The sequence below is a fragment of the Cygnus atratus genome, chromosome 4 (genome assembly GCF_013377495.2).
Source record: "Cygnus atratus isolate AKBS03 ecotype Queensland, Australia chromosome 4, CAtr_DNAZoo_HiC_assembly, whole genome shotgun sequence".
Lineage (NCBI taxonomy): Eukaryota > Metazoa > Chordata > Aves > Anseriformes > Anatidae > Cygnus > Cygnus atratus.
In genome coordinates this window covers 9,988,008-10,006,993 of record NC_066365.1, presented here as the reverse complement: position 1 = coordinate 10,006,993, position 18,986 = coordinate 9,988,008, and the positions used below count along the sequence as shown (strand labels likewise).

The 18,986-nt window shown below is 39.7% G+C and overlaps 1 protein-coding gene across 1 annotated transcript in view; it reads left to right on the top strand.

The window, feature by feature from the left end:
- Nucleotides 1–18,986, top strand: part of GRID2 (glutamate ionotropic receptor delta type subunit 2) — a 728,283-nt gene that overhangs the window by 402,573 nt on the left and 306,724 nt on the right. The window contains exon 3 of the mRNA XM_035541219.2: nucleotides 10,065–10,349. Coding sequence (XP_035397112.2) covers nucleotides 10,065–10,349 — 285 coding nt within the window. The remainder of the gene's footprint in view (nucleotides 1–10,064; nucleotides 10,350–18,986) is intronic.

Below are 18,986 nucleotides of genomic sequence, written 5' to 3'. Positions count from 1 at the left end.
GTCTAGTAGAATTGCCTTTAAAAAAATAATAAATAAATGCATGCCTTTTTTCTTTCTTTTCTTTCCTTTTTTTTTTTTTTTGGCATATGAAGAGTTTCCTTTGCAATGCCACCAAAAAAAAAAAAAAAGTTACACTACTGTCCCTTTTGCTGTTTGCTCTGTACGAAAGAAAGCTCTCCCAGATTGCTGTTCACAGAGTTCTTTTCCTTTGGGGATGGTCTTATTTTGAGCAGTATTGTTCAGTAATATCTGTGCTTGGGAGAATGCCAAGCTCGTCCAGGGCAGCACAGGCAGCTCTTTCCATTGTAGGGCTTCCAATTAAGCTAATGCTACCAGCTGTGTGTTCTTTTGTCTGCCCTGGACTAGGTTGTGCTATTGTGCTTCACACAGCATCTCTCCAGCAGAGCCTGTTGTCTCCATACTAATAGTCTGGGCAAGAAAGGGGAGTTATGAAACATTAGCACTCAGGAAAGACAGGGGATGTAAAGCAACTTCTGGCAGTGTGAGTTATACTGAAAAATGGGCCTTCTAACCGTGGGAAAAGTGGGTGGGGGGAGGGGAAAAGAGTGTAATCTTTTGCATTTGGATCGTGCAAAAGTGTATTACAAAGGAAGCAAGGTATCATCGCAGATAACTAGTGATAGGACTAGAGGGAATGGCCTCACCTTGCACCAGGGGAGGTTTAGGTTGGAAAGTACAAGAAATTTCTTCTCAGAAAGAGCAGTCAGGCATTGGAACAGGTTGTCCAGGCAAGTGGTGGCATTACCGTCCCTGGGGATGTTTAAGGAAAGGTTGGACGTGGTGCTTAGGGACATGGTTTAGTGGGTTACATTGGTGGTAGGGTAATGGTTGGACCAGATGATCCTGGAGGTCTTTTCCAGCCCTAATGATTCTATGATTCTATGATCATAATCCCCAAAGCATAAGAGAAATGAGATTGCTCATCCCAAATAAGTCATTCAACACAGTAATGTCAGATGTGGGACCAGGATACAATCCTTCAGATTCTCAGCGTGGTGCCAAGGCCTCCAGATCTTGTTGTTTCTTGACTTTGGAGGAAATGTGTTGAAGTAGGTGGGGGGAAATTAACAAAAGAGAGGGAGGGGGATACATGAAGAGGAAGAACAAGTTGCTTTGGCTGGAGTAGATGCTAAGGAGAGAGTGAGAACAGGCAATTGGAGGATGAAAACCTATGTTCTGTAATAGGGGAAGAAAAAACAAGTAGGAAGGAAAAACTGGAGGGGAAATTTGCCTGACAATCTGGCTGATCAGTGGCAAGGAAAGTGTGATTGTTGTCAAATGGTGTTTAAGATCAGTGTTTTATTCTCTTAACAAGAATTTTGCCCTGGCTTGTTTTGAGCAAGTCTATAAAATGAGAATTGCTAATGCCCAAGGTTTAAATATGATTTGTTGTTGATTTTTTCTCTAATACCTCTACATAGACTTTCAGAGAACACAGAACTAGAGTAAATCCCTGTGATGTTACCAGGATGTTATATTTTGATAAAATTGTCTCTAATTTTGTATTAAGCTTCTTTAAGACTCAGTCTTTTTGTTTCCATATAATTGCTGCTATGCAGCTATTCTCTGCTCTGCAGCAGGCAAGCTAGCTATTAAAAAGGGTATCAAGACACTATGCACTACTTAATAACTTCTCAAACAGTGCTGATAAGGAAAATAAAAAGATTCAGCAACAGTGCAAGGGCGAAGATGAACAAAGTAAGAGATGGAGGAAGTTGCACGGTAGACTGAAGTAATATATGTTTCATCATTAAATAGGTAATCATGTATAATCCACTGAGGGTTACACATGAAATGAAAAGTTTTCATTTTCTTTATTGGATGAATGGAAAGTGCTCATGCAACAGATTGAGCAAGGATGCTAGCAACAGATGAGGTTTGGCTCGTGTCAGCTAAGGTTCAGCACACAAAGAAGGGAGAATTTTGGAGTTAGTCATGTCAATTAAGGCCCCAGTTTCTACACACTGTATTTTTCAGTGGGCTACATTAACTTTGCAGATAGTCATCCTTGTTGGGATGTCAGGATGAAGATGTTGATCTTGTGGTTTCTCTAACCCTTTCTCCAGTAAAAGTCACTGCCTGGCTTTAATCAGTTTCACCTCCTTTTCTCTGCTCTTCTTCATCTGATCGTTATCATCTCTACAACAGTGCTAGCTAGCGTCCCTTCCTCTTGCCAGGGCTGCCAGCACCGCAGCTTCTCTGCACCTCTTAACCACAGGCACCCTAAAAAGCAGTGGTACTTTTTTACAATATACTCATCTTCATGTGCTACTGGAGATGGAAGCTAAAGCCATTCTTCAGAAAAGGTTTTGTGGCTATGTAACTTCTTTGAAATACTATTTCAGAATGTTTTTCAGGCAGTTCAGGGCTGCTCAAAGAGTGAGGAGCTATCACTCCTCTCAGCCAAGGCCTGAGTGCAACTGTTGAATGCCAGATGAAAACAGATTTGAGAAATGTTAAGTATAAGAAGTCTTACTATTGTTTCTCTGCCTGGTGTGATAATTTGGCAAGGCTAGTTCAGTGTCTGTCTCTCCAGGATTTAACAGAAAACCTGCAGGTTGGCTTACAGTTAAAATAAATCTGGACTTCTGTCCAAAGAGAGATATTGTTGAGTTTTCCACTTGGTAGCCTTTGAAACTTGGCTTTTGCAAGCTACACTTACTTCAAGCTCTCTCATTGCATCCTGCAAAGGATGGTGTCAAAGTAAGATTTCTGTATGTCTTACCTCCCTTCAAACTTGTGAGATTTCTAGTTTATTTTTCAAGGCTCAGACGAGAGAATCTCCATCCCTTACTGGATGCAGGGGGAAACTTAGTTACAAGAGATGAGGAAAAGGCTGAGGTGCTTAATGCCTTCTTTGCCTCAGTCTTTAGCGGCAAAACCAGTTGTTCTCTGGATATCCAGTACCCTGAGCTGGTGGAAGGGGATGGGGAGCAGGATGTGGCCCTCATAATCCATGAGGAAATGGTTGGCAACCTGCTACAGCACTTGGATGTACGCAAGTTGATGGGGCCGGATGGGATCCACCCGAGGCTACTGAGAGAACTGCGGAGGAGCTGGCCAAGCCCCTTTTCATCATTTATCAGCAGTCCTGGCTGTCAGGGGAGGTCCCAGTCGACTGGCGGCTAGCAAATGTGACGCCCATCTATAAGAAGGGCCGGAGGGTAGACCCAGGGAACTATAGGCCTGTTAGTTTGACGTCAGTGCCAGAGAAGCTCATGGAGCAGATTATCTTGAGTGTCATCACGTGGCACTTACAGGGCAACCAGGCGATCAGGCCCAGTCAGCATGGGTTTATGAAAGGCAGGTCCTGCTTGACGAACCTGATCTCCTTCTATGACAAAGTGACACGCTTAGTGGATGAGGGAACAGCTGTGGATGTGGTCTACCTTGACTTCAGTAAGGCTTCTGACACCGTTTCCCACAACATTCTCCTCAAGAAACTGGCTGCTCTTGACTTGGACTGGTGTATGCTTCGTTGGGTTAAAAGCTGGCTGGATGGCCGGGCCCAAAGAGTTGTGGTGAATGGAGTCAAATCCAGTTGGAGGCCTGTCACTAGTGGAGTCCCCCAGGGCTCAGTACTGGGGCCAGTCCTCTTCAATATCTTTATCGATGATCTGGATGAGGGGATTGAGTGCACCCTCAGTAAGTTTGCAGACGACACCAAGTTAGGTGCGTGTGTCGATCTGCTCGAGGGCAGGAAGGCTCTGCAGGAGGATCTGGACAGGCTGGACTGATGGGCTAAGGCCAACTGTATGAAGTTCAACAAGGCCAAGTGCCGGGTCCTGCACCTGGGGCGCAACAACCCCAAGCAGCGCTACAGGCTGGGAGATGAGTGGTTGGAAAGCTGCCTGGCCGAGAAGGACCTGGGAGTATTGGTTGATAGTCGGCTGAATATGAGCCAGCAGTGTGCTCAGGTGGCCAAGAAGGCCAACAGCATCCTGGCTTGTATAAGAAGCAGTGTGGCCAGCAGGTCTAGGGAAGTGATTGTGCCCCTGTACTCGGCTCTGGTGAGGCCGCACCTCGAGTACTGTGTTCAGTTTTGGGCCCCTCGCTACAAGAAGGACATGGAGGTGCTCGAGAGAGTCCAGAGAAGGGCAACGAAGCTGGTGAGGGGTCTGGAGAACAAGTCTTACAAGGAGGAGCTGAGGGGGCTGGGGTTGTTCAGCCTGGGGAAGAGGAGGCTCAGGGGCGACCTTACCGCTCTCTACAGGTACCTTAAAGGAGGCTGTAGTGAGGTGGGGGTTGGTCTATTCTCCCACGTGCCTGGTGACAGGACAAGGGGGAATGGGCTAAAGTTGTGCCAGGGGAGGTTTAGGTTGGATATTAAGAAGAACTTCTTTACTGAAAGGGTTGTTAGGCATTGGAATGGGCTGCCCAGGGAAGTGGTTGAGTCACCATCCCTGGAGGTCTTTAAGAGATGTTTAGATGTAGAGCTTAGTGACATGGTTTAGTGAAGGACTTGTTAGTGTTAGGTCAGAGGTTGGACTAGGTGATCTTGGAGGTCTCTTCCAACCTAGACGATTCTGTGTGATTCTGTGAATGTGATGGATTTAACGTTACCATAGTTGGCAAAGCCTGTTTAAGGAAGGAAATCTGACCCAAAAGACTTCATAAAAGGCTTGTTAATAAAAACATCCAAAAGTGGTTGTGGTGTTTTTGTGCACCAGAGATGCAAATGCTCTTTCTAGTAATGTTTTTTACTCTTATATTTATTCTTTAGCAGAATTTTGGATTATTTTTCACAAACAAAGAAACCCCAGGGGTTAGGAAGCACATCTGTTAAAACTTAAACACAAGTTTGTTTTCCGGTCAGGACAAACTAAAATCCCTTAAAGGTTAATTACAAGTGAATTTAAAACACTGTTAGCATTCCGAGTTGAGTAGTGGAGGAGGGAAGGATTGGTTAATGTTTGCAGGTAAAATGTAAATGAAAAGGCTCTCTATAACAAGAAAGAAAGAAAGAAAAGAAAAAAAAAAGGACAGACTTTTATCTGCATTGCAGATGAGAATATTCTTTAAGATCTAGAGAATAGTGCCTTTTTTTTTTTTTTCCCTCACGTCTTACTCTTATTTCCTTCTGAATAGTTTTCAGGATATATTAAAAATGTGCTGTCACTCATCTCGAAATAATTCAGTTCTAAGTCTGGGATGAACTGTTGTGTTATGAGGGAAGAATAATTTGCAAGAGCAGAATTGCTATGCAAAAGTGACTAAAAAGATTTAATGAAAGTTTGAAACTAAGCTCACTTGATCACGGGCCCCACAATCACATTTTATCCCTACATCTTGCATCTGAGATTATGAACACCAAACAGAAAGCCCCATAGTTTAACTGTTTGAACTTCTAAGTTTTCATGTTGTGTTTTTTTTTTTTTCAGGTGAGCCCATTTTTGCAATGAATTTATGAATGTTTTGAGACTGTTTTAAGGGTGACAGGTAGGCAAAACACTACTTTATGGTTAGCATGGCCACTTACTGGGGGGATGAGGACATCTCATCGGAAGAAATCTAGACTTATCATTATTCCTAGTCTTTGCAAGGAGGAATTTGCACGCTGTGGTCCCTTGGTCTACATCTGCATCCTGAAACTAAGCAAGGATTTGGAGAACAGTCAGCACAATATTATTCCCAAAGTAAACAAGAAATGGTAGGTTGTATAAAGCTATAAAGATGTTCTGATTGACTAGTGTCTGTTTATTAGGTGCTCAAGTCACCTGATGTTGAATTTTGCCCCTTGAATCAATTGTTTATCCTAATCTGGATCTGGATTAGTACAAACAGGGTGATGGTAGGGTTGATTAATTTTCAGAATGCATTAATAAATCTGTAAGTACTTTCTTCATGTGTAATGTATGGACAAAACCTCAGGTTCTTATGGACTGGATTTTTCTCTCTGACCTCTGAATGGATAGTAGGTTCCTGGTTGTTCCATTGCAATGGGGAACAAACTAATCAGAACATCCTTCCAGGTAAACCATGATCCATCTGGTGGTGAATCTTATAGACTCCAAAAGAGAGAGCAGGAAGGAGATGAGATGTTTCTGTGGAAAGGCAGTCCTCACCTTCAGCAGGAATCAAGAGGAAGCTGATTTGTCCCACTCAAATAGAGCCCTTCTGGTTTCAGAGTCCTCAGAGCACTTCTGGAACACAGGGCAGATATACAGGGAAAACTGATTATAACCTGTCTCTCTCCATCTCAGAGATACCAGGGTAAAGACTCGTTTCTCCAGCTTCACATTCAACTAAATAGCTTAGAGGTACTGCTCTACATTTATAAAACGTGGAAACGACCCAGGAGCAGAGAAACTGAAACGATGCTAGCTTTGAAAATGACATCTAGGGGAATGACACTGGGATGTGCAAATCAAGTCCAATGGACCAGGACTGATTATTTGGAACAGAATTTAGATCTAGATTCTGTTCACTTAACATATACTAGGTTAGTAAGCATGTGCTTAGTCAATCAGTACTACTGTAGTTTCTAAATTATAAAAAAATGAAAAGGATCCTAGAATACATCTCTGATTACTTAAAGGGCGGCCCCCCATGCTTTACACACAATATTTAGCATTTAGGGGAAAAAAAAAAAAAAAAAAAAAAAAGAGTTGCTCTGTCTTTTGTTTTACCAGCAATTTAAATGGGAGCAAAGTTACACTCCAGAGACTTACTCCGAAGACTCTAGAGATCTTACACAAACTTTTTCAATTTGGCTTGTCAGTTTGTGGCATATGAGGCTGATTTTTTATGATTTATTATCATGAAAAAACAGTGAAAGATGAGTAAGAAAATGGTCTCATTAATAGCAAGAGTTAAATCTCAGTCCTTTTTTATTGTTTCTTATTTATTCCTGCACAAAATAGTTTCCTTTTAAACTTGCTTTTATATATAGATTTTTTGTTGCCTTTTTTTTTTTTTTCCAAAATTACAGCAACCAGTAGTTATTTAAGATTTTACCATTGTTTCCATTTCATAAAGAAAACATTTTAAGGACACATTTGTAACCATAGCTATTTAAATTCTGCTTTGCTGGAAGAGCTTATACAAGCTGATAGACTAGATATAAATTATTTATTTCAAATTGCATTGGCTGTGATCTTTATTTTAAGAAATAGCATACTGAACACAAAATTAGTTTTTTTTCTTTCTTTCTTTCTTTAGATACCATGCCAAACTAACTCAGAAGAGATTTTACTCAGAAAGATTGGTTTTATTTTATTTTATTTTATTTTATTTTTTATTTTATTTTATTTTATTTTATTTTTTACTGGCAATAAGCCCAACACTATTGGAAATTCTGTAACTTTGCATTTTGAGGTAGACAAGAAACTGAAGAGTGAAACATAAGGCTGTGTACTTGCAAGTGTGTATTATACAAGAGAGAGTCTGTATGTACATCTGCAATAGAGAAATACTTTAAATTCTGTAGATATTCCTGATATTCTCTCTACACAGTGTGTAAAAATCTGATCCATTTTATTCTTTTAGCTGGCGAAGATCCAGTTTTTAATAGCACCTGTTATCTGGTGGTTATACAGGTGAATTAATGTCTGGACAACTTCTGTGTAGACATAACTTATGAAACAATAGCGTTTAATAAACACTGTTGTTAATTCTGTGTTCCTTCAGTGTTAAGCCTGCAATGTAAGTGTGTACAAATCCATTTGATGTTGACATTTTTTCTGTCCTGAGTGGTGAGGTCTTAAAAGATCCAGCAATATTTGTATTTCTCTAATTGGTTGCAGACTAATACACCTTGATCATATCGGCAGTTGAGTAAGCATCAGCTTGGAAATACAACCTCTAAGGAGGTAATAGTAAATAAACAATAAATAGTAAATAGTTTTGAATGGCAAGATACCCTTTTTCAGCATCTAACTCTGTGTATTGAATAGTCCCTAAGTGTACAGAAATAAGACCATTTGTGAGCATAATTAAGTGCATATTGCCCCAACCCAACACACACAGTGCTCATAAGCACATAATGGAAGAAAGAGCCAAAAAGGCAACTTCAGCCTTGAGGCTATTGTAATAAATATGGTGCAATGTCAAGATGGAAGATTTTAAGCCTTTATTCGGTTTGCTTGCTGGTATTAGCATTTGGCCCTGTGGAGCTAAATGTTCCGTGCTGCTTTCTTCCCATTCACATTTCAATAACATGTTTCACAAAAAGCGTGTTTCCCACTTCACAGTACTGTGAATGCACTGATTATGCTCAGTCTGAAGTATGCCTGCAAGTGTACATATTTCCAAGTGAATTTTGTAATGAGGTCCAACTGGTATATTTCTAAATGTTATATTTGAGATACTGGAAGGTCATACTCCATATTTTATTGAAATGGATGGTATCGGGACCTTCTAAATTTTCACTGAACTAAAAGTAGGCTTTTGCAAAATCTAGTGTTGATTTTATTTATCTATTGCTATCTAGCTGTAAGGATATCTATTGACTACCTGTATAAGTAGCTACAGGTATTTATCAATGGATAGATCAATATCAATAAAAATAGTTTCTCTCTCATGTGGTAGCATTCTTACTGGGATATGCAACCTAAATATTGCAATACTCTATGCAGAACTGTATCAGGAAAGAGATTCAGGATCTGCATAAACGCAACTAGACAAGCCTGTTACCTCTGGTGAAAGTACGGATTATGAGGAATGTAAACAAACGGCATACTAGATGAATAGCTAATGAGATTGTTTTAAGGCGTTCTGAATATTAAAAACTTGTGATACACTGATACTTTTTGCCCATTTGTCATGTTGTAAATATTCCTATTGTGATCAATAAGCGTTTGCAGAGTAAAACATTACCTCACTGTGAGTAAGAGCCATATGATATGAGACAACAGGTCTGATGCTAGTATATTTTTGTATTTTTAGGGAAATGTATTCTCACATGTGGGTTTCTTGTTTTTGCCTGCACCTGTTGTGTGCACAGAATATTCCTGCAAGATAAGCAATTGCACAGTTTTGTATTAGATTTGCATATGTAAATGCATATTACTCTTTACCATCCCATTACCTAATTTCCATGTGTAAATGCAGGTTAACTACACATGTAGCTTTGCCAGTGGCAAATTGAGTATTTCAAAATTTAGCCTTGGGTGTACTCTGGGGAATTATGCTACAAGCTTGTGTTGTTTCCTCATTCAAGCTCTCAGTTCTATTAGAAGCCCAACATAAACATTTGACTGTACTTTGTTTCACAGGGTAATGCTTCAAAATTACAGGCCTAATTATTATTAATTCTTTTGATATTTATTGATTGCATTAACATTAATCATGATAAACACCTCTGGTATTAATTTGGCTGTCATTTGTATAGTACTTCACATTGCTTGCAACTCAGCCCTCATTAACTGGACCATTAGTTACAAGGTACTCCTTTTTGTGTAAGCAACACCATGCCTTTCTTAAGGAAGTAAAAAGAATAAATGTGCATACTGTTCACTGAACTTTGAAAGCATTTTGTTTTAGTCTTTTTTGTTTAAGGAAAAAAAAAAACAATATACCAAAAGGATAAGTTACATAAGATTGTTGTTTGCTTCTCTGAGAACCCAAAAGCAATTCTGTTTTTGCTTGGATAAGTTAATGTATGTAATCATATTCAGCTGTCTTCAAAAGTTGACAGCAAGGCTGGGCTGTTATTTCTTCAAGATTTCTCTGTATAATGCAAAGATGCTGTTCATGGAGCTGTTGTGCTAGACTTTGAAGAGTGCTTATCTCCTTGGGAAGTCATGTTAATTCAGCAGCTGTAATTTGCTCTTAATGTTCCTCAGAAGGTCCAGGGTAGGTCCCATTTTGAAGAGAGAAATCATTTCTAGGCAAGGTAAACGGGGCGGTCTTTCAGCTTTCACCATAAGACAGCTCAAAGTGAATAGAGAATCTTCATGACTTTAGTGAACTACTCAACGTACAAAATTTTATCCTCATTTCACTTGGTTAAAACTGCCCAGTGTCTGCATTTCAACAGCAAAAATAGGCCCTATGCACTGAACTGCGCTCATCATCTTGAATACCTCTGTGTTTTCTTACAGCCTGTGACTTGATGAACCAAGGTATCCTGGCCCTTGTGAGCTCCATTGGCTGCACATCAGCGGGATCCCTGCAGTCGCTGGCAGATGCCATGCACATCCCTCACCTCTTCATCCAGCGCTCGACGGCAGGAACACCAAGGAGCGGCTGCGGGCTCACCAGGAGCAACCGCAATGATGACTACACGCTATCTGTCCGCCCTCCTGTCTACTTGAATGATGTCATCTTGAGGGTGATCACGGAATATGCCTGGCAGAAATTCATCATTTTTTATGATAATGACTATGGTAAGCATTAGCCGGGCATTTTCTGTCAAATCCATAATACCACGGAAAGCAGTCACACTACATCTTTGTCTTCTACTAGAATGTTTTGCTTCTAAACATTTATGGTTCTCTCAGCATTTCACATTACCTCAGAAAAATCTATTTCTAAAATCCATCAGTGTTTACAAGTTTATTTGATGACTTCTTTGTTAGAATTAGCTGATAAATGGAGAGCTTACCTGGCTTTCTATTCTGCTGGTGTTTGAAGTGTAAAAATTTTAGCATGTTTTCTTGTTTTTTGGAGTATATGGAAATACAAGGTGACAGTTCAAGAGATAACATGTAAGATTTTACTTTCTGTAGAATTATTTCTTGTGTGGTGAATCTCTTGTGTTTTATGGGCTTACATTTGATGGTCAGAAGCTGAGGCAACAGTGAATGTAGGACAGAGACCTCAGCAAGAACAAGCTGCTATTTCTAAATGTGAAACTTGTAGAGAGAGCTAGTGTAGAGCGAAGCACATGAAGAGGAGGGCTGAAGAAGACAATGTTCCTTCTTTTTTGAGTGCATTCAGTGTTCCTGAAATGTGCTGAATTGACAGTGGCTGTGTAATAGAGTAAGTGAGACACAGATGATGGCATCACAAGTTAGACTGTGCCATCCAGCCTGGTGATTCAGCCAAGTTCAGTCCAAATATCTTCTATTGCTGAGAGGAGAGCTAGACAGATTGCTGTAGAATAGATTTGTTATCTAACTAATTTTATGATCTTTTTCTATGGAAAATTGCTTTGAAACCAGACTGGTTTTCTTCAGACACATCCATTATTCATAAGTAATCATGACTTGTTTGGATGAACATTTCAAAACTTTATTTTCAAAGTTAAATCTTCAAGTTGTTGAAAAAAGCTCACTTCAGCGATTTGCTGTGCATAATAACTGGTTCATTCAGGTCAGGTGTTATTGAATTTTGTTCCTTGGCTACATAATAAATTCTTAAATTAGAAATATAAAAAATGATGAATAGGAGAATTCCTATTTATAACAAAGCAGCACCTAAAAGCACCAGCCATAGATCAGGAACATGCATACAAACCAAAAAGCTTGCAGAAGAGAGTATTTTTGTTTTATGCATCTAAGTACCAGTGTGTCTTTGAAGACGAATGTAGTTGTGCCAGATAAAAGATATCTTTTTGCATGTATTTGTTTTAAAAATCAAACTTTAATGATTTTTTAAAATAATTGTATTCATCAACACTAGTTTTAAATTACTCGAGTTTCATTCTTTTTAATTTGAGAATGTAGTTCAGACCCATGTCATTCTGTCCTTGATTTCTGGGTACAAATCCTGTTACGGTTTGTGTTATGTAATGCAAATGTCTGCCTGCAAGGAATAAGTTTCAGACCAGTAGCTAATTTAGTGATGCATCTTCCCCAGATGTGACATGAGAGGAATAGTAAGTCTTCCCACCATCTTCTAAGCTTTTCTGACTTCAGTAGACTACAAGAAATGCTGTGTTTATAGAATCATAGAATATCTGAGTTGGATTGAGATCCACAAGGATCATCGAGTCCAGCTCTGGGTCCCCAAAGAACCACCCGAAAATCAGACCATGTATCTGAGAGTGTTGTCCAAAAGCTTCTTAAACAGACTTGGTGCCATGGCCACTTCCCTGGAGAGCCCGTTCCAGTGCCCAACCACCCTCTCAGTGAAGAACCTTTTCTTGATATCCTGTCTGAACCTCCCCTGTTGCAGCTTCAAGCTGTTCCCTCGGGTCCTATTGCTGGTCACCTGAGAGCAGAGCTCAGCGTCTGCCCCTCCGCTCCCCTTGTGAGGGAGCTGCAGGCCACCATGAGGCCTCCCCTCAGTCTGCTCTTCTCCAGGCTGAACAATCCAAGTGACTTCCTCATACATCTTCACCTCTAGACCTTTTACCATCTTTGTTGCCCTCCTTTGGACACTCTCTAACAGCTTAATATCTTCCTTATACTGTGGTGCCCCAAACTGCACACAGTGCTCAAGGTGAAGCCACACCAGTGCAGAGCAGGGTGGGACAATCCGTTCCCTTGACCAGCTAGCAGTGCCATTCTTGATGCACCCCTGGGTACAGCTGGCCCTCCTGGCCACCAAGGCAGACTGCTGGCTCATGTTCAGCTTGCTGTTGACCAGAACCCCCAGATCCCTTTCCGCAGGGCTGCTCCCCAGCATCTCGTCCCTCAGTCTGTACATATAACCAGGGTTGCCCCTTCCCAGGTGCAGAATTCAGCACTTGCTCTTGTTAAACTTCATATTGTTGGTGATTGCCCAGCTCTCTAATTTGTCCAGATCTCTCAGCAAGGTCTCACCACCCTTGGCAGAGTCAACAGCTTCCCCCAGTTTGGTATCACCCACAAACTTGCTCAGAAAACCTTCAAGTCCTTCATCCAAATAGTTTATGAAAACATTGAAGAGGACTGGTCCTAAAATGGACTGCTGGGGAACCCCACTAGTGACAGGTCACCAGCATGATATAAACCCATTTACAAGAACCCTTTGGGCCCGACCTGTCAGCCAATTATTCACCCATCTTATTATGCTTTTATCTAACTGTATTCTGCTCATTTTGTCCAGAAGGATACTGTGAGAGACAGTATTGAAAGCGTTACTGAAATCCAGAAAGATTACATCGACTGCCTTCCTTTGGTCGGCTAGCTAGCTGGGTGATCTTGTTGTAGAAGGAAGTTAAGTTTGTTAAGTATGACCTTCCCCTAGTGAACCCATGTTGGCTCTGACCAATGACTGCATTGTCCTGTGTTTTTCAATACGTCCTAGAATAATCTCCATAATTTTACCAGGCACTGAAGTGAGACTGACAGGCCTGCAATTGCCAGGATCTTCCTTCTTGCTCTTCTTGAAAATTGGGACCACATTTGTCCACTTCTAGTTAACTGGAACCTCTCTCTGGATTCCCAAGACCACTGAAAAATATTATATTGAAATATTGAAAAACCTACTGAATATTGAAAAACCTCAGTGGCAGCATGTTCTCCTTGGAGCTCTGTCTGGGAGGCTGCTTTGGTCGCAGTGGGTGCCGAGCTCCTGGAGGCCACGGCCTTCTGACAGGTGGATACCATCACTCCCTGGTCAAGCTGGCCAAGCTTCAGCATCCTTCCTGAGCACCCTGCTGTGTTGACCTCCTGATCGTTCATGCTCCCAAGGGGCTGCCTTTGTAAAACAGATGGGGGGGTGCTCCTGGCTCTGCCCACATTTGTCTGCCACCCTTGCGAGGGCTGCCGGGTCCTGGCAGCTCCCTTTGCTGCCTCGATGCATGGAACCCCCTGCCCACCACGATCTCCTGCTCCACTGCAGAGCATGTCTGCCCCGGAGCCAATCACCTTGGTGTCAGACTAGACAGATTGGTAAACTGACTCTAATTAGGGACTACTGTCATGTACATCAGGAAAAGGTGCAAAAAAAATCTGTATTTAGTATATACTAAGCAGTCTGCTGCCCCCCTCCAATTATTTGTGGGGCTTATTGTTTGTTTTTTTCTGTTTTTCTTGGACTTTTTTTCGTGGTTGGGATTCAATACTGTGAATAGAAACATATTAAATACAATTTGTTTTAATTTAATGTGTAACTCTATGTAGGGTTGTTATCTGTGCAAAGGCAAATGTTTTTTTAAATTGTGCTAGCTCCCTGATTTGAAAAGCCATCCTGAGGCAACAAGCAGTTTCTATATTCTCATTATGCTTCAGTCTCTTTATACATTCTTACATTGCTATTTCATTGAATATCTCCTCCTCCCCTTTTAATAAGGAACAAGAGAGCAGAAGTTTCAGATTAACATCTCTAACTCAAGGCCTCTTGTTATTCTCGTTACTATGAGACTTGTTCTCTGTCTCTTTCTTTCTGATACTGTAATGTCTCTGTAATTCCTCACTACTGTGTTTCAGGTGAAATCATTAGGCCTGACATACTGTTTCACCTGTTCTTAATTCTCCTAGCCAGTTTTTGATCTACGGCAGTAGTTTTCCTCATACCTGGGTTGACACTATTTTCATAGCAGTCCCTAGTGAGCAATCTTTCCAGGAGCTTGTTATAAATCTTAACAAATTGTGTCATTTTTCTCCCCTTTTCCTGCTATTTTACTGATATATTCAAAGCATTTCCAGTATGTTAGCAGGCCACAGTTTTTCTTCACAGGTTCCGTATTGACCAAAGAGGGGCTTGCACAATGGGTGGGATGGAAAGCAAGGGCATAAAATGAGGAGCTGGAATCACTTGTTAATGGATTATAGTGTGGAGACATCTGAATTCAGTGTTCACTCTGCTTTGAGCAGGAGGTTGGACTACATGACCTTCTGAAATCCCATCCAACTCTAATTATTCAGTGACTGTGATGTTTAAGAAAGTAAATTGTTGGGATGGGTCTATAGATGTGAAATACTAAAAATAAATAAATAAATAAGCAAGCCCAGGATCAGTTTAGGTTTTATAAACGCCAGTTGGTCCAAGAACCCTAAAAGAGCTTGGGTAAGGAAACACTGGCTTCTGTGCCTGTTTTAGAAAGAAATCAAGACTAGGCATGCAAATACAGGACAGAGGCCCTGGGGGTGAAGTGTCCCAGTGGTCAATGTGTCAGCACAGCAAAGTGTGGTTGCAGTTCCCTGCAGAAACCACCAGTCCCATTCCTCACCTTGCCTGAGAGGATCTGCTGCAATATCTGATTTTTTTTTTCTTTCAGCTCATACAGACCTAGACTTGAGTGCTCGATGGAAGCTTTGCTCCCTTCAACTGCTTGCAGCAGTTAATATTAAACATTTTAATGTAACATTTAGTATTAAATATTAAAGTAGGTGGGAGACCAACACTTGCATTAGGATTAAATTCAAATCTTATAATAAGGAAGATATTGTTCATTTATTTAAAGCTAAATATATCATTCAGTCCTCTGCAGAACTGACACTTGTGCAAACAGACCCATTTCTTGCCCCAGTTGTTTTTTTTTGCATATAGTGATCTTTCCTTTTCAAGGTAGAAAGCGTAACATTAAATGATGTCTCCATAGCACTAAATAGCACTTGAGAAGTAATGGGAATATAGATTTTGGTGTGTTAATCCTTTAATTTTTCTCATTGTTCCTACCTTTTTGTGAGTTAGAACATGTGAACATGCTGTTGGCTTGGTTCTGGCAACAAGAAGAGTTTCATTAAGAAATCATTTCTCAGTGATTCAATTTAACAATTTATTACAAAATACTTTAGTTGTATTGCTGAAATTATTTCCAGTAATATTTTTGATATGTGAAAAAAATGTGTTTCATATTTACAGTAAATTTTCCTAGAGTAAAATTATGCTCATGTCCAAAGTAAGTAACTGTGATAAACCAGATCCCTTGCACCTTTAAAAGAGGCTGATTTGTGTGTCAATATATAAATATTGTAGTTCCTTAATCCTATGAATTGAATTGCTTTTGATTTTTATCTTGCAGTCTATCATAGATTCTTTTTCACTATCAGGGAGTTAGAGTATTATTTATAGCTGGAAATGTGTCTTTCTGCAGGGCAGAGAGTTATTTGCTGGATGTTATCCTTTTGTAAAAATGCCAGATTCTTTTTGAATAGCAGTAGACAAGTATATTCAGTTTTAACATTTTAACACTTCTTCCAGCTAAATGCTAGAAGATTCAAGTATACTTAAAGTGCCTTTACCAACAGAGAAAGTCAGTCTTTGGAGGAAGCAATTATTTCAGTAACTCATAGCCAGCTGGATGTTACAGAAGGCATGCAGAAATGCATTTCTGGAATAACTGACACCTAATTTTTTAACTGATAGATATTTTTTTCAAGTAAAATTCTAGTTAGGTTGGTTATTTAAACACACACACATACCTCTTGATAACAGTAAAAATAAGTATGTCTCTGCTTTACATAGTTAAGCTAACTAAAAGAATTTAGTAAAGCCTTTGTCCTTTGTCTGGGATAGAGTCTTGCCAGTAACAAATGAAGGGCTAATGCAGAAGCATAGTAAGTGAGAGAAGAGATGAAAAAGAGAACATTTTACCTTAAGCAGACTTAGGTGGAGTTTATTTGTATTTCATTTATTACAATTGTATCTTTGCCTTTAGCGTATAACCTCAGATAAACTTGTAAAAATCAGAATGAGTTGAGTCTCTTTCCCCACATTCTTGCTGTCTGCTTGGGATGATCTAGATCAAATTCCTGTGAATTTAGTGCAGTCAGTCCCCTTCTATTCAGCATGTATTGTTCCTTGAAGTAAAACAAGATAAAGGCCTGCCCAGAACATGAAATCTAATTTTGTTTAAAAAAATTTCATATGAGGATATTACAAGTGTTCCAGGACAAGCATGTGCTTCTGCAAATACCATTAAAGACAAGGTTTTTTTCACAGTTAAAGAGTAAGTGGAATGAAATACAACAAAATTCTCCAGTAGATTGATGTTTTTCTCAACCTGCTATTAAAATTACTGTCCACACAGTATGTACAAGCCATTTTTACTTCATTTAAGCAGCCATATTAGCTTCTACTCTTTTAGTTCTAACTGCTCATCTCAAGTGGTAGGATCACTGTGCTGCAGAAGGTAGCTCTGCATCTCCCTCTTTCAAATGTAGGGAATGGACAGAGACACTTAGCCTCTGGACTTGTCCCTAGGACCATCAACAGCCTTTTCAGTAAAGGCACTTTCAGAAAAGATAATGTAAGTGTATAACTTATACCTCTGGAAATCACTAAGTTTAGATTTGTGAGAAGAGTCACTGACATCTGTAAATATTTTGATCAAGTTGTTACATCCTTATTTTATAGTCTCAAGTCCAAATTGAGTTTGTAACAATAAATAATGCAAATCCTGGCTCACTATAGACATGCATCTGCTATGGCCAGTTCCTAAATATTAACCTGAAAAAGACTCTTACACATTCAAGGTGTTAAATCACAGAGGGAAACAAATGAAATAATCGTTTGAGATCTGAATGTGAGCACCCAGGCTATATGAGCAGAGTAATTTACCCAGAATACTAGCATACTGTTGATTTTTTTATTTTATTTTTTTATCTATCTCTGTGGTGTATCAACAAGGGGCAAGCTTTTTCAATTCAAGTCTTTCTCTTCAGGCAGTTTACAGCCCACTGTATATTCCACGAATATGTAGATACTTTCCTGTAGTAGTAAATTTTTTATGAAGAAACCAGTCAATCACTGCAAGAACATAATTGTGAATTTTGTGCAATTTACAATGTAGGTATCTCCACATTTCTAAGATAAAAGTGAGAAAGTCTAGCTGTTTGAAAACATTTATTTTTAATGTTTTGTTAGTGCCAAAGCAGATAGAAAGACTCTGCACTTTATCTAGAAAGGTTAGGGGAATAAGATTGTTTCTTGGGAATTAATTTTGCCTTATTTCCTATTCTCTTTTTTTGTAGTGGTAGTAATATTTTAAAATCTTTCTGTATTTTATATGCAAAAAAAAAGTTTTGAAACCCACTTCTCCGTCCAAATTTCTGGCCTAACCTTATGTTTTTCTACCCAGTGTACCTTCAATATTCAAGCATTGTCACTGATTTACATCATATTAACTGCGTATATTTGGCAGTGGATATTTACCAGTAACTTAGGTGGTAATTTAATTTTAACTTCTGCAAAGAAAAAAAATAAATTAGGGCTGCTATGAGGCAGATTTACTGTGTGAGGGAGGTTAAAGGAGGCAGTCCTGTAGCAAGTGGAGGTTGAAGAAATAATTGAAAACTGCTGAAAGGAAAGGAAGGAGGTTAGCAGCAGAAAAGACTTAGAGGAAGCTCTCACCGAAACTTCCATATGGATTTATCCTCTTAGTCCTCAGCATATGCAGGGGGTTCAGATTATTTGTGCACTGGGGAGGGATGAAGGCAGCAGTGAGGTGCCTGCTCACATGAGTAAAAAGATGTCTCAAGCTCAGTCTGACAGAGGATTTGGGGGAAAGTCCCAAAATAAAAAACGAGGAGAGCAGTGAGATCTGTAGATACTGAGGATGCTCGCCTAAATAAAGAGCTCTGTGAAACTGTGAATTTAAACGAGAGCATTCCCCCCAACCCTGCCCAAGCAGGCTGGTTGATCCCAGCCCAATTTATTAAATTGGGTGCAATGGGATAGCATGGGAGTACAGTTCTTTAATGATCCCGAAAAAGGAATGGGGAAGGCTGAGCTGGGTGCAGAGAAGGTTGTTAAAGGGATGATATTCTGCGCTGAAGTCCACCTGCAGGTATGGGCCCTGGATTCCAAGTATCTCCTTTGAGAACCTATAAAGCAAATAATTTCATTGTCACTTGCCTGCATAAACATTTTCCAGAAAGAAATAAATGATGACCACAGACAAAGATGTGCTTGCAACCATAACGTTTTCAAATCATTTAAAGTTTTAATGCAAGTTTAATAAAGATTCATAAAAGAATCACACTCTCCTTAATCGATTGCAAATGCTCATAATTACCCTGAGGCTGTTTTCAGCTGCCTGATGACTATAATATTCTCAAGTCTGTCTCCAGACAGTCTTAAAACTGTTTATTACTCATCTGGCTCTTTGCCAAGATCCTGTACTCATTCACTTCACTGTGCCTCAATAAACATATAATTAATTCAAGCTTCTTATTGAACTATTTTCTTTTTGGATTAGTATGTATTAT